Raw genomic sequence first — 21,799 nt, 5'->3', positions numbered from 1 at the left:
GGAGGGTGACAAACCCAAACATCTGCAGGGAATACCCCACAGCAGAAACGAGCGAGCCAGGCCGAGGTGGCAGTAGGGTTTTACCCATTCCTTCATTTATTCACCAAACACAGGCCCCTTGCTCTGTGCCAGGCACTGTCTTAACCCCTTTGCAAACATTAGCTCATTTCACCTTCACAGCGAAGGTGTGCTATTATAGGTGCTATTATAGCCCCGCTCTGCAGAGGAAGATCTAGGCAGGGAGGGGTCAGGAGAATGGCCGGAGGTCCCGCAGCTGGTACGCGCCAGAGCTGGGCTTTGAACCCAAGCACATCGTCCAACCCCATCCCTGCAGAGGGGCAACCACCACTTGACCGACTCTGGCCCCATCTTGCCCGATTTCCCAACGTTTCCAGAGAAACTGGAACTCTATAATTGTATATGAAATCCCCTGATTTTAAAAAAGTTGACATTAATTTTGTAAACACCGTGAGGCTGAAATGAAGTGCTGGATTGGGCCCGAGGGACGTGGGGGTGCGTCCCCTGCCCGAGGGGAGAAAGAAGAGAGAGGAGAGGGAGAAATGAGACGAGGAAGCTGCAGTGGAAAGGCTGCTAAGGAACTGCCATTCATGCCACAAGCGCTTATTGAGGACCTACTATGTGCCAGGCTCTGTGCTGGTGCCAGGGGAAGAGATTTGAATAAGACGTGGATCCCTGCTCCAGGAAGAGCTCGCAATTTTATCCTCATTTGGTCTGAATTTACTTTTTTGTTTTGTTTTTTGAGACAGGGCCTCGCTCTGCTGCCAGGGCTAAGGTGCAGTGGTGAGATCATAGCTCACTGCAGCCTCAAACTCCTGAGCTCAAGCGATCCTCCTGCCTCAGCCTCCAGAGTAGCTGGGACTACAGGAGTGCACCACTACTACGCCTGGCTAATTTTTTAGTTTTTTGTAGAGACAGGGGTCTTTTTTTTTAAATTTTTTTGAGACAGAGTCTCGCTTTGTTGCCCAGGCTAGAGCGAGTGCCGTGGCGTCAGCCTAGCTCACAGCAACCTCAAACTCCTGGGCTCAAGCAATCCTCCTGCCTCAGCCTCCCGAGTAGCTGGGACTATAGGCATGCGCCACCATGCCCGGCTAATTTTTTTCTATATATTAGTTGGCCAATTAATTTCTTTCTATTTATAGTAGAGATGGGGTCTCGCTCTTGCTCAGGCTGGTTTTGAACTCTTGACCTCTAGCAATCTGCCCACCTCAGCCTCCCAGAGTGCTAGGATTACAGGCATGAGCCACCACACCCGTCGAGACAGGGGTCTTGATACTTTGTCCAGACTGGTCTCGAACCCCTGGCCTCAAGCGATACTCCCGCCTTGGCTCCCCAAAGTACTAGGATTACCAGCGTGAGCCACCACACCCGACCTGGTCTGAATTTTAAAAACCAGTGTGCTGCGTCAGGAAGAGAACCACTACAACTCATTAGACCTGCGTCCATCTCCGCTCTGAGCCGGGCTCACTGCCACCTTGGACGCCCGGAAGTCCTGTCCTTCCCAACCTTAAGGAGCAGGGCCGCAGTGGGCGGGGCTTTCCTGCCCACCTGCCTTTTTAGGTGCACACAGTGGCCACGCCCAGCCCGCTGTCCGTGCTCCTAAGAATGGCAGGGCCCTGCCCCACCCTGCCCAAACATTGCCGCTTTCTGACATTTCGGGGCTGGCTACTTCCCTCTCTGCACAGGGCCTGTGATTCTGGAAGCTTCCACCAGGGGACGGCATTGCTGGTGTCACAGGACGCCGGGCCAAGCTGCTGAGAAAAGCAGGAACTGCTCCTGGCCTAGGCGCCCGCTTTGTCTCACCGACCTGCCTTCACTGGCCTCAGTGTGGGGACGGCGCCCCCCCCCCCCGCCCCACCACCCCGAACAGAGCCACACAGCGGTGGGCAACACACCAGCCACAGAAGAAGGGTCTCCGCTGCCCCGGCCTCCCCTCCGGCCCCTTCCCCCATTGGAGAACCTCATCGAATGGACTGATTCATTCCCGGTGACTTCTGCAGCTGCCGCTTCCGTGGCTGCACCTTGAACTTGCATTAAGTTTTAATTAAAGCCGTTTCACCAGCCTTGCCCTTGGCTAAATGCAGCTGTGGGCACAGGGCACATAGATATTTAATACTCTGTCTCTCCCCGCTGATGGCGCAGGGTGCCCAAGGGTGTACCCGAGCCGTGCCCTGCTCACAGCGATCCGAGCTCGCTTAAGTGTGCCCACAGGCCCTGAGCGGGAGGCCGTGCAATAACTATTCATTGCCCTGGGTTAAGTGTGCCCAGGGGCGCCCGTAAACTCCACGCGGTGATTAGCCATCGCTCCCACCAAAGGCTGCCCAGGCTCTTGCTGAGTGTCCGAGGGCCCTAAATATAGCCTCCTCCTGGCGACTTAAAGGGCACGGTGCGTTTAGGCTGCTCCTGGTCACACCTTCCCTTCCTTCTTTTAGCAGAATTGCTCTCCTCCTTCTGAGAGTCCAGCCTCCGGGGCTTCGCTGCTTCCCAGGGGTCGCGGGAGGGCCTGGGGCGTGGCAGCCAGGGGCAGCTTTGGCGTTGGGTGGGGAAGCCGCCAATGCTCTACCTTCTCACCAAAGCGTGAAGCGCAGGCCTCTTCCCCATTTCTTCCGCTTCACGCCCCGAGTGAAGGCAGCACCTCCAAAGAAGGGAAATAGCGGGGCTCACTCCAGGGGCTCCCCGTGGGATGTCCTCAGCCTGCTGCCAGGTGTGGGTGGGTCTCTGGGCAGGCGGGGGGCAGCAGAGCTGGGGAATGGGAAGGCTGGGGGGCTGGGGGGCCTCCTCCCAGGCCACCCTCTCCTTTCTGCTCCAGGAAGCCCCTCCCTGTCCCTGCCTTGGGTTGGGGAGTTGTCAGCCACCTCTGGCCTTAGTCTCCCCACCTTGCTGGGGTGGAGGAGAGACGCTCTGCTGGGCTGTGTGACTCTGTGTGGCAGCAAAAGCAGAGGGGAGTTGCGCTCCACAGAACAGCCGGGTAGAGAGGGGCTCCAGGGAAGGTCCTCTGCCCGCACCGTCACCAGGGCCGCCTGTGAAATGGGAGAATGGCGCCACCCTACGGGGTGGCAGTGAGGCTCAGTGCAGCAAGAGAACAGCGGTCCTGGTTTGCAGGGAACTGATTTAGCATTGAAAGCCCCACATTGGGGAACGTCCTCACTCCTGGGGAAGCTGGGGTGTCAGGTCACCCTGAGTACCCTGCGTGCACAGTGCACTCTCTTGAACCTTGCTCATTAGATCCGAAATAGAAAGAAAAAGTTCCAGGGAGAATGGGTGAACCAGGCAGAAAAACCCGCCCGGGAGGCCGGGGAACCGGCGGAAAGTGCATGTCAGAGCCCTGCACGCTCCCTCCTGGCCTCGCCAGCTGTGCCCGGGACCCCAGCTGCCCCCTTGGCTGGGCCCAGGGCAGCAGCTGAGACAGCGACATTTCCCTGGGTCTGTTGACACTCGAGTCCCAGAACATAAATGATTTTCTTGTCTTAATGAGCAAACAACCCGGCACTGCTCTCTCGCCGGCCTCCTGCTGGGGTAATTGCGGGCGCTTATGTGCTCAGCCAGGGATGTTTGCTCACTCACCTTGCTCACGGCTTGCTGGGAGACGCCGCTTCCTCTTTGTTCCGCAGGTCTCCCGGCCCCTGCCCCTGCGGAGCGCCAGTGGACAGGTATGCAGGGCAGGAGCAACTCGGGAAGGTTCTGCCAAGCCCAGCGGGTGCTCGGGTCGCTCTGAGGCAGGAGGTTCTGAGAGTCTGTCCTCCTGTGGAGAGTGCCAGCCGACAGCACCGGGCTCTGGCAGCCACAGCTGGAAGCTTCCCCTGGCAGAGGCCTGAGGCCATCTGAGAGGACCCCTGAAGAGGGGACCCTGACTTTGGGTGGGAGGCTTGGCTGGAAGCCTCTGAGGTCCTTCCCACACTAAGATTCTCTCTGCAAAGTCTGCAGGGACGGGGACCTTTGTAAGGCCACCTGTTCCCAGATCGCTCAGCTGTTTCCCTGAACTTTCCTCCTGCTGGTTCTAGTAGGGTTTCCCTTTCCCATTCCACACCCCTTTGGATATCTGGGGTCAGTGAGTGTGCCCTTCCTCCAGCCCTCTTAGGATGGGGGCTGGGAACCCCGCCCCCACGGTCAGGCCCCCACCTTTATTTAAGGTCCAATTGCCAATGTCTCACTACAGACGGCACCTCGGCTCTAGCAGGGCCCTGCCTGGGTATCATATGGCCGGACCGGTGGCATCGCTGTTAGGGTAACGGTGCATTCATTCCTTTAGCCACGCTGTGCACCTACTATGTGCCAAGCAGCCCTGCAAGGTGCCTGCTCCTCCACAGTACAAGGGTGCCAGTGTCTGATTTGCCTTCTTCCCTGAGTGGCCTGCTGTCCTACCTCCTGGTCCAGCCCATCCTCCCCATGGCCCTGTCACCTTCCTGAGTGTCCCCTCAAGGGCCCCTTCTCCGTGATGCCTAGTGACCACATCTTCCTGGCCGGAGGGTTTACAAATGTGTCCTGTTTCTCAGACTCCGTGGCTGCTGTCCCTTCGAGGGGAGCTGGTGGCTTCTCTGGAAGATGCCAGCCTGATGGGATTGTATGTGGACATCAATGCCACCACTGTCACGGTCCAAAGCCCAAGGCAAAACCTTCTTCAGAGGCAGGAGGTCAGTGGGCCTCCCTGGTGGGCAGCAGCCCTGCCAGGCTGGGGGGCCTTGGAGACACGGTGCCCGGAGGAGCCGTTTGCCACCCCACCGGCGCTGACTCAAATGTCCACCTGCCAGACTGGACAGATTTAGGCAGGCGGCTTCGAAAATTGGGCCCCATTAGCGCAGAGTGCTCCGCTCGGCAGATGAGGGCTCCCGCAATCATGCATTCCGCGTCCTGATCATGGTGGCAGGAGCGTAATTACCATCTCTTTAAATAGCCCAAAGTTGCCGTGTAAGAGAAGACGGCTCACATGACATTTGCTCCCAGCTCGCTTCCTGCTAAAAATATCCCGGCTAAATAATATTTCCTGGTTGCATCGGAGCAATGGTCCCCGACCTGGGCTCGGTAACACGAGGGGGTTTGGTCCAGAGACTCGTGCAAAGGCGGGAGGGGTCCCTGGGGGGGTAGTGGGCATCTGGAAGGGGCAGTTTTAGTGGCCACAGGGGGACCCTCCTCCCTCGCCAGGTGCTGAACACCTCCGCTGAGCTCCTGCCACTCTGGCTGGTGAGTGGCCGCCATGCCTACTCCTTGCAAGCTGCCTGCCCACCGGGTAAGACCCAGGAGCGCCCCAAGGTCCACCCTCCCCACTTCATCTCTCTCTGGTCCCCTCTGTTTTTCTCCCTCCTCTGGGCGCCTTCGTCCCCTCTGTCCCACCCCACCTCTCCTCTCCTTAGTCTCAACCTTGCCATGCATTTCTGAAATGCTTGGGACAAAGAAGTTTGCTCTTGCTGGGAAGTGTGTGTGTGTGTGTGCACGCGCACACGTGCAGAGTAGGGGTGGGTTGTGGAGTGTAAGTGAACAGTAAAATCACCTGCCAAAGGCCCGCAAACCTGGGCTCTGAGGACTCCTGGGAAGTCCCAAGGTGGCTCCAGGGAGTCCGAGAACAAAGACTGGAGAAGGTCCGCAGGCCCGTCCGTCAGACCTGCGGCGCTCTGTGATCTGAGGCGGTGGGGCCCCTGGATCTAGACTATGTATGTCACAACTATTTTGTTCAGCCTGGGGTGACACCACTACTATGTGCCTTATGGAAGACCACTTCCTACCTCCAGAGAATTTAAATTCTAAAGAACGTGGTATGCAAAGTTAGGCGGATCAAAGCCTTTATCCTGTGTGGGTAGATCAGAGATGACTTAGAATTTACATGTGTGTAGAATTTTATCATGGACTGAGTCTGAGGATCAGGGCTCTGGGGAGTTTCAGGGATTGGGAATGACCTTGCCAAGGTCCCCAAAATCTCTTCCCCTGTTCATGGGGTTTGAAAATCCCTTTACATGGAGACAGATGTTTTCATTTAGCAACTGCAGAGTTGGCTTAAAATGTCCCCGTGAGAGGGCTGACACAGTGACATTCTTGCTAAAGTGTAAACAACTGATATGAGGTGTATTTTTTAAGAGCAGCGTTGGTAATGGAAGTGACAGCAGGATAGGTCACCGATACTGGAGACAGTCTTGGCAGAGACATTTCTGCAGCTTCCCTGCTGGCACCTGCTTCCTTGTGGGCCTTTGCAAATGGCAGGGCCCCGGCTGAGGCCCCCCCCACCACCACGCTCATCCATGTGCCTGCGAAGTGTGCCTTTTACTGTGTCACGTGTCCTTCCCCATCCAGTGTCATCCCGGCCAGAGTCGGAGGTCTTAGTTCACATCCCCAAGCAGAGACTGGGTCTGGTCAAAAGAGGCTCCCACATCAAGAAAACCCTGAGTCTACAATTCCTCCAAGTCCTCGAGTCCAACACCTTTACAGTGACCGAAAACAGGGATTTCGTGAGGGTCAGCATCCCGGCGGCTGAAGTGCTCCAGGTCCAGGTGGGTGACCTGGTGGCATCTCTGTCCTGCCCTTTCCTGAGGCCCCTTCTTCATATGGAGAGCAGATCTGTGGGGCTGGCTGGAAATGGACTTCGGCACTTACGGGCCTGTGGCCCAGCACTCTTGTCAAGGTGGCCCCTGGGAGGACAGCCACAGGGCACGGGATGTATCCTGCCACATGCAACTCATTCCTTGTTGACCCACAGCGATGCCAGGAGGGTCAAGGAGCCCCGGGGACACAAGCTTTCTATAGAGTAGACCTGAGCCTGGAATTTGTTGAGATGGCCACGCCAGTCCTCTGGACAGTGGAGAGCTTCTTCCAGTGTGTGGGTAAGTGGGGCACCATGAGGGAGTGCCTGCTGGTAACAGGCACGTGCCACACGAACCCTCCTTCCCTGGCCCTGTGGTCTTTTCTTCTGTGACAGTGTTTTGTTCCCTGGGCCCAATAGGTCCCACACCCAACTGGGTGAGTGACATTGTCAGACACATCAGCTGGAACTGGCATGAAAACAGGAGTGTCATAGGAGCTAAATGGTGATGTGGTCCCTGGCTCTGAAGTCAACGGGCCAGAAAGGTGGTGCTGGGGGTGGTGGTGAGGGGGGGTGCCTCAACTTCCCAGCCAGCTGCAGAGCCTCAGCTTTTTCACCTGGAAAATGGGAATGCCAGTACCTGTTGAGAAGACTGGACGAGATGATGGGAGTTAGGAGCTCAAAGGAGCGATTTCCATTTCCATCCGTCCAGCTCCTTCCGTGTGGGCTCCAGTTTCCCGGGTCACTTAATAGAATCGGTTGGCCAAGAGCATCACACGACTTATTTCTCACCCCACGAGGAAGCTTCTAAATGTGGCGTGTGTCCTCCGTGCCAGGACGCTGGACTTGCGCCTTGAAAGGGGTTTTTGGTGAAAGCGCAGCTACCAGGCAACTTGGTATTCACACATGCAAAACCACCAGGAGCAAAACCCATTGGAAAACAGCGTAAGGAAATACACATAATTCGCAAATGATGTCGATCACTTTCATCTCCTACTTCCTAACTGTCCTCAATAGAAGACAGACGCGAGGGAGATTTAACTCAGATGTTAATAGCGCAGGAATGCCCCGTTACCAGGATATGATGTTTCGGTGCGGCATAAAAATGTAATTATATTCAGAACTATATTTAAAGATTAAAAGGGGGACTGCCTACCACATCTAGCCCCCAAATCCGAATTAGAAACAAAGAAAAAAAGCAGGATGGGGGACGAGTTCTAACAGTCTGCTAAAAATGGAAATGTTTCTTGAAAGTTTTTACACATTTCGGCTGTTTTTATTTTAATAGCTTCCTGCAGTGATGACATTGATTTTGGAAAGGGAGGGCTAGAACTTTGTCCAACAAACACTCACTAACCACTTGCCGTGAGAGGCCCCACGCAAGGCTCGGGCAGGAAGAGAAGGCGCTAGATTCGGTTCCTGCTCCCGAGCGGTGTCCAGTCTGGGAGGGGACGTAAGAAAAGTCCGGGGGTTGGGGAGGTTATGCCAGGGAGCAGATGTCCTCACAGGGCAGGCCAAAGAGCAGCTGATCTTTGTCCTGGGCTTTGAAGGGAGGGTAGGTCCCCAATAGGACGGTAGTGAATAAAATACAAAAATAGCTCAGCACCAGCGATAAAAACATTTTAGGAAGTTTTTTTTTTTTTTTTTTTTTTTTTGTCTCTCTGGAAAGATTTACACGGGGAAAGAATGTTCTCTTCTTCGTTTTATTAATTTTATATCAGCAGCCAGAATGAATCTCTCCCCTCTCTGGTTCCCAGAGCACCTTCCCTCCCTCTCCCCTGAAGCTTCTAGGTCTTTCTATTCTTATTACAGTTATTGGTGCAAGCTCCTGTCTCTCCCTCTAGTCTGAATTCCTGGAGCTCAGGGCTGTGCCTGGTTAGGCTTTTCCTTCTCCGCAGCCCTTATCGGGCCACCTTGCCCTTGGTGAGGTCTTCACTCATGCTTGCTGGGCTGCATTTTTGCTAGGAATTTTTATAGAAGGTTCTGGACAGAGAACATTTTTCCTTTGTGACTATGTGACTCGTGGATGGGTCTATTAATGTGCTGGGATTGCCTAAACTCTCTGTGGGTACAGACTGTTTTTTTTTTTTTTTTTCACTCTTTCTCCTGCCTCCCCCCTAAAAAGTGGTTGGAACCTCTAGGACCAATCCTAATTATCTGAGATCAGAGCTGTGAAGAACAGCGGGGAATGGAGCGTCCAGCCCGGAGAACAGAAACCAAGGGGCATCCAGCTGATGCCACATTTTAAAGCAGGAGTCACGATGGAAACGCCTTCTGCGTCAGGCAGGGGATGTCAGTGCGGAGGCTGAGAACACCCGGGTCCCCGGAGACGGGATGGCAGGGCAGCCAAACTCAGTGTGGGGGATGGCAGGGAGTTGGGGGTCCCCACCCCCCACCCCGAGAAGCAGCAGCCACCAGACCGCTCTAACTAGAACAGCCTCACTTAGCCGGAGCCGATCCTGCCTTAACATTAATTTAAACAATGGTAACCCCCACTCCACCCCCCACAGGCCAAGTCAAACGTGTCTAAGGGCTGCACTTGCCCCGTGGACCAGAATTTGCAAGCTCTGACCCAGCGCTTCACGACTGAGGGTGATTTCTGCTTCTCGGGGGACACTTAGCAATGTCTGGAGACAGAGTGGGGCGTCATGACTCGGGCGATGCTACCGGCGTCTGGCGGGTCAAGGCCAGGCATGCCGCTGAAACGTCGTGCGATGCACGTCTCCTCCCACACGCAAGGGCGAGCGATCGGCCCAGGAGGTCCACGCCGAGCGGGCTGGGTCCAGCCTGCGGGTGGTCAGGCGGGAAGCACCCTCCGTTCTGTGCAGGTCCTGGGCTGGGCCAGCAGATTTGACCTCAGAGTACTGAATGGCTCAAAGATGAAACTGGCTGGTGGCAGGCAGTCGGGGCCAGGTGCTCTTTGCAGAAGAATCTGAATTTCTGTGATTTAATTTTAAAAGTGTATCTTGATGTCCACATGGCTCCAAAAATGACTCCAGGTCGGAGGTCTGTGAAATTCAGCCGATGAAGACAATTCCTACCCCAGTGTGGGGATTTGACCTCCCTCTGTTTTTGTCCCCCCTACCTGGAGAGAAGGGACACTCATGGTCTCTGCAGCAGGGCGTCAGGAGGAAGGCTGATCTCTGTATGCTTCCTTTCTAGAAGGTTCAGGAACAGAGTTGCCTGCCTCAACTGCCACACCGAGGACTACTCTCTCCTCCTGGCCCCCGGGACCAAAGACCCCTCCAGCAGAAATGCCACCAGTGGGCTCTCCCCAGACCCCGGCTGCAGGACCAGCTGCCCAGGAGGGGCTTTCTCCGGGCCTTGGGCACCGGCCTTCCGACGGGCTGGCCGAGGCAAGTGCTCGGCTGTGTCCTTTGCCCATGGTTTCCTACAAAGGGTTGGGTGCCCTCGAGGCATGGTGGACCCAGCTGGGCACAAGGCCCCTCTTCCACCACCCTTCTTCCAAAGAAAGCTCCACTCAGACCCCGCCGTGTCGCCAACTCAAGTTCAGAGCGTTCCCCAGAGAGAGCTGGGCCCCGAGAACTCCCACGGGGGAGGGCAGCCCCCCTCATCGGCCCTGCCTGGACCACGACCACCCTCCCAGTGCCCTGAGACAGGGCAGAAGCAGGCGGGCGCTGCACCCTGGTGGGGGATCCAGAGCCAGGCCCAGAGAAGCAGCCTGAGGCCGCAGCTCCCACTGCAGGGCCCCTTCCCTGGGCCCTGTGGTTTCTGATGCTTTTTCTCCCTCCACCCACCCTGCTCTCGGTGAAGGAGGAGCCCGGACCATCCCTGCAAACAGCCCAGCCCGTGGGAGGAGGCTGGACGTCCGCCGCCTCCCTCGTACCCAGAGCAACTCGGGATCAGAGCGGCTCCCAGGCCCCCGGGGAAGCGGGGTTACCTGGACACCCGCCGCCTTCAGCCGTGCTCCCCTTGGAGCCCACGGGAGGTGTCCAGGCTGGCCCCAGGCCCCCACGTCCGGGCTTCCCAGGCCCCCCTGCCCCGACCGTGCCTTTGTCCTCAGAGGTCTCCTCTCCTCGCCGGCCTCCCTGGAGGTCTGAACGCTCCACAGTGGTCCCGGTCTTGGAACCGTCTGTTACCCGAGGAGGTCTAGAAACTGCAAGGCCTGAGCAGGACCCCTCGCAGCCACCGGGAAGTCCCCTCCTGCCACGAGGGCCGTCAGGGTGGGATATGGCTGCCACCGAGCCCGTCCAGGGGGAGGCTGAGCAGGCCCGAGAGGAGGTCCAGCCCTTGCCGAGGCCCTTGAGGGCCAGCCTGGCCGAGGGGGCGCTGGCGTCCCACCGTCACCCCAGACGGCCCCAGGGAACCCCGTTTGTCATGGAGGGGGACGGGCCACCCCACAGAGGGCCTGGTCTCCCTGGGGAGGGGCCCAGAGGGCACCTGGATCTGTTATCCTCAGAATCAGGTCAGGGCACAGCGGGGCCGGGACTCGCCGACCTGCTGGGGAGAGAAGCCACGTTCACCACCCCCAGTGTGAAGCAGCCAGACCCCAGTGCCCGTGGGGGGCCCTCGGGACCGGAGCCCCCTGGGTGGCGCAGGGCGGAGCCAGCAGGGCCCCTGACAGCTTTTACTGCGCAGCGGCCGCCGGCAGAACCCAGTCACCCCACGGCTCTTCCGAAGCCCGGAGCCCCATCTGGGGGAGGGCCAGACCGAGCCCAAAGCCTGGAGCCAGCCCCCGGCTCGCTGGGGGGCTGGCATGAGCGGGGGGCTGCACACTCTCCCGGCCCTCTGTCTACGTGGACACCGACCCCGGGGGCTCCCACAGAAACGCCATCGTCCAGCCTGGCCGAGCCTGGACACCCTTTCCCCGCTGGCCAGGGGGCCTCACCCCAGCAGGGGCCGACAGGGCCCACATTGGCCCCCAGCCCCGAAAGTCACCGGCCTCCGGAGCTCCAGAACGGCGTGGAGGGGCTCTCTGAGAGGCCCCCATGCTGGGCCTCCACGGAGACTCGGGGGGTGAGTCCTGGGGACGCTGGGCGAGGACAGGGTGCACAGGCGCGGGGTGGGCGCGCCCCCTGCCCCTCTCGGCCTCTCAGCGGGCGGGGACCAAGCCAGCGTCCCTCGGTCACCTAGCTGCGTTTTGTGCTCAGTCTTGCTGCCAAAGGTGGCGAGGCATTGGGGGCAGCGCGTGGGCTCTGCAGCCAGACCCACCAGGCCCGGGGTTCGTGTTCTAGTTCTTCTGCTCTGGCTGTGTGACCTTGGCAAGGCCCCAACCTCTCTGAGCGTCAGTTTCCTGGTCAGTCAAACAGGGATGGTGACAGTCCCTCCCCAACGGGACTGCCAAGGCTGGAGGAAATGGACATAAAGCCTTTAGTGCAGAGCCCGGCGCCCGGCGTGCGCTCAGAACCTGGCCTCGGGGCACTGTCCCCGCACTTCAGAGCGGCCCAACTGTCCGCTCCAGGCCCTAGCACAGGGGACGTTTGCTTGTCCCGGGAGAGTGTGGAAGGCCTTTAGCCACAGTTCAGACACCTCTGGGGACGGGTGGTGATGGGGAGACCATCCAGGGAGGTGACCCTGTCCTCCGGGCCTCAGGAGGCCGCGACCCCCGGTCTCTAAAGGACCCAAGGGGAGGAGAGTGGGGAGCTCTTGCTTTGTGTTCATCACTCACCACGCCCTTCCTCTGGTTTCCATGGCAGCAGTTGGTACCTTGCTGGCTCGGGCGGCCCCAGTGACCCCGGGTGACCCAGTGTCCTCAGGCTCCTTGGTCCAGAGGCCCGGCTGTGGCTGGGCACAGTGGTCTGGGCCGGAACAGCACTCGGTGCTTCCCTGGAAAGGTGGGGCGCCCCCCCAACCCCCTCCAGGCCGACCCACCACCGGAAGTGGGGTTTGAACCGCAGCCAAGGGGAGGAGGCCCCGGCAACGCCCGGAACAAGAAGTAAATAAATAAATAAATAATCAGGGATGTCTTGGCTGATAAACGGTCCCTACCTCCAAGATGCCTTCTCCCCCGCCCACCCCCTCCTCCGGGCAGATCCATCCCAGGCAGGAGCTTAATAGCCCATTTAAGGCTCTTCCTTTTCACCACGGAATTGAGCGGCTCCCGCCATTACGAGGTTTTCAGCTTCTCTCTGAAATCAAATTACTGACTCCATTTAATTTTTTAAAAGCTCGGATGATTTCCCTTCTTGAATCGGAGCCGTGACTCCAAGGCCAGCCACCCCCCTTCTCTGGCCCTGCCAGGCGCTTCCCCTGCGGGCAGCCGCTGCCCAGGGACGGCGGCCCCACGCCTGGGCAAGCCTGACACCTAGAGGGGAAGCGGCGGGAGCCCGAGCCTCTGGCCACTGCCTTGGACGCCGTGCAGCCGCCTAGGCCTGCGGCAGCTCACGGAACCAAGGCCGGGGCTAGAAGAGCTTCAGGGCTGGGAGGTCAGTGGTTAGAGCCCAGCGGAGATATAGACTCTCGGGGGAGCTTCCCCGGGTCCCCAGTTGCCTTCCCACAGTGCGTAGGCAGGACCCCATCACTGACGGGTGTCTACGGAGCGCCTCCTCTGTGCCAGGCGCTGTTCCAGCTCGGGGAGGCGGCGATGAGTTGGACGGAGAGAGTCCGGGTGTGGGAGCGGAAGCTGCAGTGTGCGTGGGAGAGGGGACGGAGACCCATCGTGAACGCACGCAGACGGTCCCAGACCATGCCGTGTGCCCTGAAGAGAACCGAAAAGCGACTCGGGTGGGGGTGGGCTGCGGGCAGGTCAGGCAGCCCCTCTGCGGAGGCGAGGAGGCCCCCCTGCAAGAAGCTGGCGAGGGCTCCAGGCAGAGGAGGGGACGGAGGGACAGAGAGGCCGTCGGTGCTGCTGGGGCAGGCGGGAGGGTGCGTGGGGCGTGAAGGACCCACCCGTCAGGAGCCCACGTTTCCTTCCGGCCCCCGTGGGGCCTTTGGGCATAGGAGAGGCCGTGGGCTGATGCTTGGCAAAGCTGACTGCAGACTGACATCCGAGGCACAAAGCGGCAGCCCCACTGCAAGTCCACTCCCGCGTCCAGAGGACTCGGGGGAGGTGGCTGCCCGGTGGTGATGCATCTTTTATCTCAACACTGGCCACAGCGTTTCTACTCTCTCTGTCTCTTCCTCTCCACCTCCACCCACCCTTACCCTCTCGGCCCCTGCAGAGCCACCCGGCTTGGGGACATCATAGACCACGGGTGCACACACGTGAGAAAGCCCTGTAAACCAGGCTGACCCTTTACCAGTCCTGCCCGTGTTTAAACACCCTGCGCCCTTGGAGACGAGACACAGGGAACGGAGTTAATGAAATCACCAGGCTTCACCTGGCATAAGTGGCTCTTCGCCCCCAGGCGGGCGGCGATTTGCAAGGCTGGGAGGGTCTGGGCATTAACTGTTCTGGGCACTTTTCCCAGCTCAGCGCTCTGTGCAGCTGGAGCAAACCACTTTACTTCTCGTCTCCCCCTTGCCTTGCTCTGCACCCACTCGCAAGCAGGACAGTCGTGTTTAATTAGAAAGTGCTCGGGCTTCTCAGGAGGGCTCCTGTTCTCCCCCAAGATGGGACAGCCCTGGCTCTGTGACCAGGGCTCCGGGTCTTCCAGGGCCCGGCTGGCACCCGTGCCTGATCCTAGGGCATGCACGGGTGTTGTCCCTGCCTTGGGGACGTCTAGTTTGCCTGTTGAGACCTCCCAGGTCTTGCAGTCATTTGTTCATGGCTGACACGCCTGTGACCAGCGAAACCCTGGCAGGGAGTGGCTCTTTCCCTCGGGCTCAGCGGCTGCTTCACAGATCTCAGACCGCCTGGGCTATTGGCGGCGTGTAGCCATCGCTGGGCGCTTCCCCACCGTCAGCGGCGTGGATCCCCATCTTTCCTTCCCTGTGGCTCTGTGCGAAGTCCAGGGGCTGCGGCGCATTTGTCATACTTGCTCTCCTGTTTCACGGAGCAGCCGGAGCTGGTCCAGTGTCCCTTTTGGGTTTTCCTCCTCGAGCACAGAGCCTTCCTGCCCTGCCACCCCCAGGCTCATTGTTTTCCCCGTGTTGAAGGCCCTGAATTTGCAGATTTCAGATGCTTCCCACAGCAGACTTTACATCACATCACATCCTTTCCGCCTGCCCTGCCCTGCAAGTCTCTGCTGGGCATTTGAATATTACTTAAACTGGAGTTGTAGCTATCAACTTAGGAATCCTCCAAATTACCGCGTGACCAGAGCGGCAGCGTGGCTGGGAAGAGCTTTCTTCCGGGGATCAGGAGACAGGTCTGTCCCTACCCAGGCCGTGTGACCTTGAGCGAGTCAGGTCACTTTCCGAGCCTGGGCTCCAGCTGGGGCTGTTTGGAAACTGGAGCGAGTGGCCGGTGACCTGTGGCCCAGGGTAGGGCGGGGTCAGCCCGTGACGATGCTACATTAAGAGTCCCCCACGCAGCGGGGGGAGAACCCCTCACTCCTGAGGGTCCACCGTCCCCAGCTCAGCCCAGCCCCCGCCCACCGCCCGCCGCCTCTGCTGCTCACAGGTCTGCTCTCTGGGGCCGGGGGCTGCCAGAGACGTCAGGCCAAGCCGGGTAGGAGGACAAGGTGGGACGATGTGTCCAGAAGCTCCTTCCCTTGTAGCCAGCCAGAGCCCACGCCTACCTTGCTCCACAGGTGACCTCCCACCTGCTCCTCGTTCCTCTCCCGGGAACCAGGCTGAGCCGTCTGACATCCCAGATCTCAAAGCCCTCAGAACTGTGGTTCTCAAAGAGGGGTCCCCCGGACCAGCAGTGGCAGCATCCCCTGGGAACTTGGTAGAAATGCAAATCACTGGGCCCCACCCCAGACCTTCAGACCCAGAAACTCAGGGATGGGGCCCGGCAATCTGTTTTAAGCCCCCCAGGGGATGCTGAGGCACCTGGAGGGTGTGAGAACCACTGCCTGAGGCATTCTGTGTGGGGGCAGGGGAGACCCATAAGTCAGAGAATGTCCCATAATAATATCAGTGCTCGACATCACACAGCTTCCAGGCACCTGCCACCTCCATCCGCTCAGTGCACCTAGCACCGTCCCTTTGAGGAAGAAAGGAATTATTCTTCTTATTTTACACATGAGGAAACTGAGGCTCAGGGTCTTGCCTGAGCTCACACAACTAGGAGAGGGCGGCAGCATTGCTCAAGCCCTGGCCTCCTGCTTCCAAGGCGTGGGCTCTCTCCTGGATGGCTTGGGTTTCTGGGGCTCCTTAGACCAAGGGACTAAATGCACGTCCCTCGGCCAGAAAGGAACCCCCCCCCCATTCCGTCCCTCTCTCCCGTTCCCAGTCGCAATCCTACGAGACAGCATCCAGGAAACATAAATTTTGCCTGGCAGTTGAGTAAGCGCTCTGAAAGGAGTTACACGTCAGGGAGATGGGACTTTATTTCTCAATGAAATAGCCTTTTTATGGTTGGAATAAAAGTGCCAGGGGGAGCCTAATGCCAGGAAGTAGCAAGCGCATTTGATAAACTCCAGCCAGGGCGGGGCTGCACGGGAGGCGCCAAGCAGTCCCCGCGTTTCAGGATGCGTGTTTCGTTACAGGTTACAGCTGTGGGAGATCCCGGGATAGGGGCAGGGGGAGGCCTCGTGGGCCACCCAGTTGGGGAAGGAAGGGCAGCCCTGGGACCCGGTGAGTGCCTTCACTCACCGCTGCCAGGTCCCAGGAGCAGAGCTGCAGTTCAGAGAGCGGGCAGCAGGGGGCAGCACAACCCACCGTTCCAGCCCGGCAAGTGGGCTCCGCCGGGGGTGCAGGTCCCTGCAACTCAGCCCTCAGAGGAGGTCAGCAGGAGCCCCCTCCCTGGGACCTCCTCCTCCTCCCTTCAGCCCTCTCCACCCCAAACCCTTCGCCACAAGGACAGTTTGTCACCCTTACACTGGCAGCGGCCTCTTCCCCATCCAAATCATAACGGGGCTGGGGGCAAGGGCGGGGGCGGGGGGGGGGGGCTCCTGGACCCCCTGCCCGCCCTCTGGCGGGGCTCTCAGAGCTTCTCCAGCCCTGGTTAACCCCTGGGCTTCCTTCCGAGGGGCCTCTTGAGGGGTCTCAGTGCACGCATTATATGAGCGGGTGGCTTTTGTGGGAGGGGGACCAACAGACTTCATGGTCAGGGGGGGGGGGGGGGCAGGAGAGAACGCTGAAGGACAAAGAGAGAAAGCGAGGAAACCTCCTCGTTTGAGAATGTGTGTGATTGGCAGGTTTACGGCCTCGGGAAGGTGCGTGGTATTCCGCACAATCAAGTCATTTTTAAAAATAATCTCCCTGCTTAAGTCGTACACGCTGCTAATTGCATTTTAATAAGTCTCTTAAAATCTTGCCATATTTTTTAATATCCTAATATTAGGTAAGTGATTGCGGGGGACACTGGAGGGCATGGGGAGTTTATATAACCGGGGGAGGGCTGCAATGAAGCTGAGGGGGGTGGTCAGCAAGCGGCCGCGGGTGTGTGTGGAGGGAGGTCTGTCTGCATTTGCGGGGCGCGAACAAGATTTGGGGGGTGTGAGTGTCCAAGACGGGGTCTCCCCCAGCTGCAGCCCCGGACAGCAGACCGGTGCTCAGCCGCAGCACAAGAAATCACCTGTTACCCCTGCCGGTTCCTCTAGCCGTGGGGGAGACAGGCTTCTTCCCCTTCTCATCCGTCCCTGGCCCCAGACTGAAATGTCTGAGCTGGGGGGTCATTGCAACCCATTCATCCTCTCCTGTCTTCCCAAGCCCGTGAGAGGATGTGACTTGCCCAAGCCTTAAAGGGGGACCGGTGGGGACTCAGACCCAGCCTTGTGAGGGCAGAGGAGGAACCACCTGCGTCCTCCTCCTCCTTGAGGCACAGGGTGCTGGCTGCACCGCGGGGTCACCGCGTCCCTGCACCGTGCATTGCTTGCTCAACCTCCCTCCCCACGTTGCCCGGGGAGAAGGTGGCTGGTTGCCAGGGGTGGCTACCTGCCATTCACTGAGCCCTTACTACATGCCGGGCATCTTGCTGAGCTCTTTCCTCCCAAATAACCCCATGGGGTGAGAATTTTAGGGTCCCAGATGGATCTACAGCTAGGACGCGGCAGAGCTGGGATTTGAGCCCGAGTCGGCTCCTGAGCCTGGCTGGGGAAGGTTCCTCACCACGATCAGACAGAGGCTGAGCCGGGGTCCAAGCGCTTCTCACGTCTGCAAGTGTCCAGGGCCTGTGAGGACCGTGCTGGGAGCAGCAGGGGAGGCTGACCCACAGGCCAGGACGAGGATGTTGGGTGGCTGTGGTCTCCTTTGCTCCTGACCTCTCCTTTGGGTGGGGTCCCAAGGCCAAGGTCAACATCAGACCTTCTCGTCTGAGCACCTAGGGGGGAGGGGCCATGCCTGAGGGTCTAGGCCCGGGACCTTAGCCACGCTCTGGACTTCCGGAGGCCCCCTAAGACCCCCAGTGGCCCCCACGACCCTGGCCTTCCTTCTCCCTCCTCCTCCTCCTCCTCCTCACACGCCACCGGCCCGGGTGGGAGGCACATGTTGAACGAACTTCTGAACAGGAAGTCAGCGTCCAGGTCATCCCGAGCCCCTTTTCATGTGGTTGCTTTAATCCCCCAGGCTGGGTTTCAGAAGCATTTTACAGTTTCAGTTTTACAAAGCTACGCTCCCTTTAATGTTGGCGTTTTTCAGGAGGTGGGGGGAGAAGGGCCTCAGTCAAAACATGTGTGTTTCGCATCAGCCAGCTGCGGGCGGAGGAGCCGGGCAGGGGAGGCGGCAATGTGGCCTCCAGGTGGATGCAGCCACTTGCTTCTCCGTCTCTCCTGCCCCTTCGCGGAGCCCGCCGCAGTCGGGGGGCCAGGGCACCCCGCTCCCGGCCCTCCCCACCGGGGACGCCGCCTGGTCGGGGCTGCTCCTGCGTGCTGCCCAGACACGGGCATTCCCTTCACGGCCTGGGCCACCCCCTCCAACCACCTGTGCTTTCATTTACCTAGTACTTTCCCTTACCGCGACGCACCTTTTTCACTTAGATAGAACCGAAGCAAAAATATCCATGACGCTGTGAGTTTGGTGTGCCGGTTACACCTATCCGGCCTGATACACAACGAAACGAATCTAAAAACGATTAGAATTTTTTAAAAGGCTAAAAGGAGCCCTGTGTGCTCCAGGAGATCCTGCCTAGATCCCCCTTCCCTGGCAGAGAAGGGGAAGGTCTCTGGTTAAGGGGGCCGGCTTGAGGCCACGGGGTTGGCGAGGGGCCCGCCCCACTGGTCTGTCTGCGAGGCTGCGGGAGCCGCTGTGTGGGTCCTGGGAAGGGCAGGCTTCTTGGCCTTGACGTTTCAAGCTTGGAGGAGCTGCCTGGGGCTGCTCTGAGCACAGCAAGGACAGGGCTCAATTTCTTGGCAGTGCAGTTGGGTGCAAGGGACACAAACTTAGGAATCAGACCTGGGTCCAAATCCTGGCCGTGCTTTTCCAGAGAGTGTGGCTGTGGGCGAATGTCCCCATGGCTTTGAGCCTTGGTCCCCCTGTGTGTGAAACTGGGGATGATCACACCGGCCTGGGCACAGCAACGTGAGGCTCAGACACACACTTGGAAAGGCCCGAAGCTGCTGGGCCTGCAGAGCCGGTGGTCATTCAAGAGTGCCCAGGACTTGCTTCTTAGCGCCTGGCTCCTGTCGCCAGCCCTGGCTTCACCCTCTCCCCTCCCCTGCCCACGGGAGGCAGTGGGAGGTTGACAGAGGGAGGCCAGGAGCAGGGAGCATGCCCTGGTGGGGCTCGCAGACCTTCCCTACTCATCTCTGCGGGATTGGAGCAGGAGGCTGGGATGGCAGTGCAGCCCGAGCCCCACCCCGAGAAGGAGGAGGACAGACATGGCTCTTCCCTGCCCAGAGACAGGGTGGCCAGGAGACTCCAGATGCTGTTCCCATAGGGGTTAGGGCCTGGGACGTCGGCCCATGCTGCCTTTGCTGCAATTGGCTTTGCTGCAATTATGGCCAGAGGGTCCCCAGGGCATGATGCCCCTGGCCCTAGCTGCCTTTCCGGGGCCACAGTGGTCCCACCCCCACCAAGGGCTGCCCCCAGGGCATCTGGGAGGGGGAAGAAGCAGATGTCGGGCCAGAGCACAGAGGGACGGGTGCTGGGGAGGGCACCGCTCCGGCCACTGGTTGGCTTCCCTCCGCCTGCGAGTGGCGGGAAACCCTGGAGAGTGTAGCGGTGGCGTTGCTGACAGACACTAAGCCCTTTCCGTGTGTGCCAGACATGCTGCTAAGCCCTTCACACGCGTCATTCCGTCTGTGCTGTGGCACAGGCCGGGTCAGGGACAGAGCCTGGCACACAGTAGGCCCTCAGTAAACATTCGTTAAAGCAGAGCGGCTCAGAGGGGGGGAGCGACCCGCCCAGCTCCCAGCCACCCTCTCACGGTGTTGATGCGCCAGGGCTGGCCACCACGGGCAGAAGAGAGACTGGGGTGGCGGGTCCCTCCCTGTTCTTGAGGGAGGCTGCCACTGCCCCTTTCGGGTGGGTCTGGGCGGGTAGATCCCCCGGGACTTGGGGTGCTTCCTCCACTTACTCCAAGCCACCAGGGGAGGAGCACCCTGGGCCTGGAGCTTCTTCTGCTCCCCCGGGGCAGGGAAGGGCTGGGCCTGGCCGGGCTGCAGCTGCGCAGGGGCCGGGGAGGCGAGAATCAAAGGCAGAGCATGTGGGCCTCGCTTTCATCTCCCCGCTTCAAAGAGGTGCAAACAAACCCCGGGCCTGTGCCAGGCGGTAGCTCCCTCCTCGCCGCCCCCTCCTGCCCGGGAAGCCAGCAGCGCAGTGGGCCTGGTCCCAGGGGCACCCCAGAGGGGCCCCGACTCCCGGCCATGCAGAGACGCTGGGCGGGGCCTGCAGGGAAGGAAAGGGAAGGGGCCGAGACCCTCGCACCCACCCAGGCACGGTGCGCCGTGGGCCGGCCCTGGCGCCGGGCTCGCCCAGCCCACGCAGAAGCTTCCAGTCTAGAGCAGGACGGCCACACCTGGCTCCTGAGCGCCGGACACGCCCCAAGAGTGAGGGACACGCGGGGCTTCCCAGACTTCAGACTTGGGACGAGCAAAAGAATGCCAACCGTGTCATTAAACACTTTTACATCGATTCACGCTGAGATAATAATTTGGAGCTGTGGGGTTAAAAAATATGCTGTTAAAATTAATTTTCGTTGGTATTTTCTGCTCTTTTAAATGTGGCTGTGGAGAAATGGAAAATGCACGTGTGGCTGCTTTGCTTCCGCGGGGCCGCTCGCTCCCGGCCACATTCCCGTGCTGCAGGTGGGCCTGCAGGCTCCCGGGCGGTGCTCGGTAAAGACCTTTGAAATGAATGAATGAATGAATGAATGAATGAATGAATGAATGAATATCTAGTACTGGCTGCTGGGGAGTCACAGATGAACCCTGTCCCTGTTCCTGCTCCCCGTGCAGAGTCTAGTCCAGTGGGGGAGGGTAGTGGTACGGTCAGAGACCCCGGCCTCTGAGCCCCAGGGGTTGGGGGTTAAGAGGCCCCTGGGCCCAAGTCCTGGCTTCGCTACTCATGAGCTGTATGACCTCGAGAAAGTTACTTAACCTCCTCATGCCTCGGTTTTCTCATCTGTAAAATGGGCAGGATTATAAGAGCTACCATCATTATCGAAGCAGCGCCTTCACGGGTGGCTGTGAGGATGAAAGGAGTCGACACACTCTCTCTCACTCGCAGCAGTGCTCGGCGCGCGGAAAGCGCAGCGTGTTAATGATCGGCTACAATGCGGGACAAACGCTACAGAGCATGTATCGCTCGGCCTGGCTGCAGCACCTGGGAGGGCTGACGGCGCCATCCCCCCACCGCCAAGAGAGCTGCTGCCTGGAGGTGGGGGCAGAGGGACTCCTGCCTTCCCGCCAGGTCGCCTCTCTGGGTCCACCTGCACGGGTGCTGGGGTCCCTGCTCCGTAGGCCCAGGCTCCTCCTGCTCTCTCCTCTGTCCCAGAGTCTTTGTTCCCTGAACCCCCCGCCCCACCCCTGTCCCAGCTCTGTCTCTGAGGTCCTGTGGCCTTTGGAAGTGGCTTTGAGACCTTCCTCTTTGCAGAGAAATGCCCCAGGTGAACACACCTTGTCTGGCTCCTGCACACTCAGGACAGGCAAAGCCTTCTGGTTCACTGTCACCAGGGACCTCCCGGGAGGGTTGGCGGGAGGTGAGAGGAGCCCGCTCCGCTCCGTGCCTGAGGCCTGTGGCTCCGTGGCCCACCCAAGGAGGTAAGGGGCCAGGCCGAGGGGACAGCGGGGTTCCAGGCGGTGTGGGACGGAGCTGGCAGGCTGTGGGTGGGTGCTGTGAGGGTCCGGGCACCCCGAGTGTGGACACAGCCAGGGCAAAGGCCTGGAG

At 59.4% G+C, this 21,799-nt stretch overlaps 1 protein-coding gene across 1 annotated transcript in view; it reads left to right on the top strand.

The window, feature by feature from the left end:
- Positions 1 to 21,799, top strand: part of CIROZ (ciliated left-right organizer protein containing ZP-N domains) — a 56,058-nt gene that overhangs the window by 18,982 nt on the left and 15,277 nt on the right. Inside the window, exons 6-18 of the mRNA XM_076010018.1 lie at positions 3,630 to 3,668; positions 4,512 to 4,649; positions 5,158 to 5,242; positions 6,298 to 6,494; positions 6,701 to 6,824; positions 9,689 to 9,879; positions 10,298 to 11,500; positions 12,984 to 13,113; positions 14,253 to 14,364; positions 19,471 to 19,665; positions 20,049 to 20,460; positions 21,050 to 21,289; positions 21,506 to 21,672. Of these exons, the coding sequence (XP_075866133.1) occupies positions 3,630 to 3,668; positions 4,512 to 4,649; positions 5,158 to 5,242; positions 6,298 to 6,494; positions 6,701 to 6,824; positions 9,689 to 9,879; positions 10,298 to 11,500; positions 12,984 to 13,113; positions 14,253 to 14,364; positions 19,471 to 19,665; positions 20,049 to 20,460; positions 21,050 to 21,289; positions 21,506 to 21,672 (3,233 nt within the window). The remainder of the gene's footprint in view (positions 1 to 3,629; positions 3,669 to 4,511; positions 4,650 to 5,157; positions 5,243 to 6,297; positions 6,495 to 6,700; positions 6,825 to 9,688; positions 9,880 to 10,297; positions 11,501 to 12,983; positions 13,114 to 14,252; positions 14,365 to 19,470; positions 19,666 to 20,048; positions 20,461 to 21,049; positions 21,290 to 21,505; positions 21,673 to 21,799) is intronic.

This window comes from Microcebus murinus, chromosome 2 (assembly GCF_040939455.1).
Source record: "Microcebus murinus isolate Inina chromosome 2, M.murinus_Inina_mat1.0, whole genome shotgun sequence".
NCBI classification, from domain to species: Eukaryota; Metazoa; Chordata; class Mammalia; order Primates; family Cheirogaleidae; genus Microcebus; species Microcebus murinus.
This window is presented reverse-complemented; position numbering and strand designations above follow the sequence as displayed.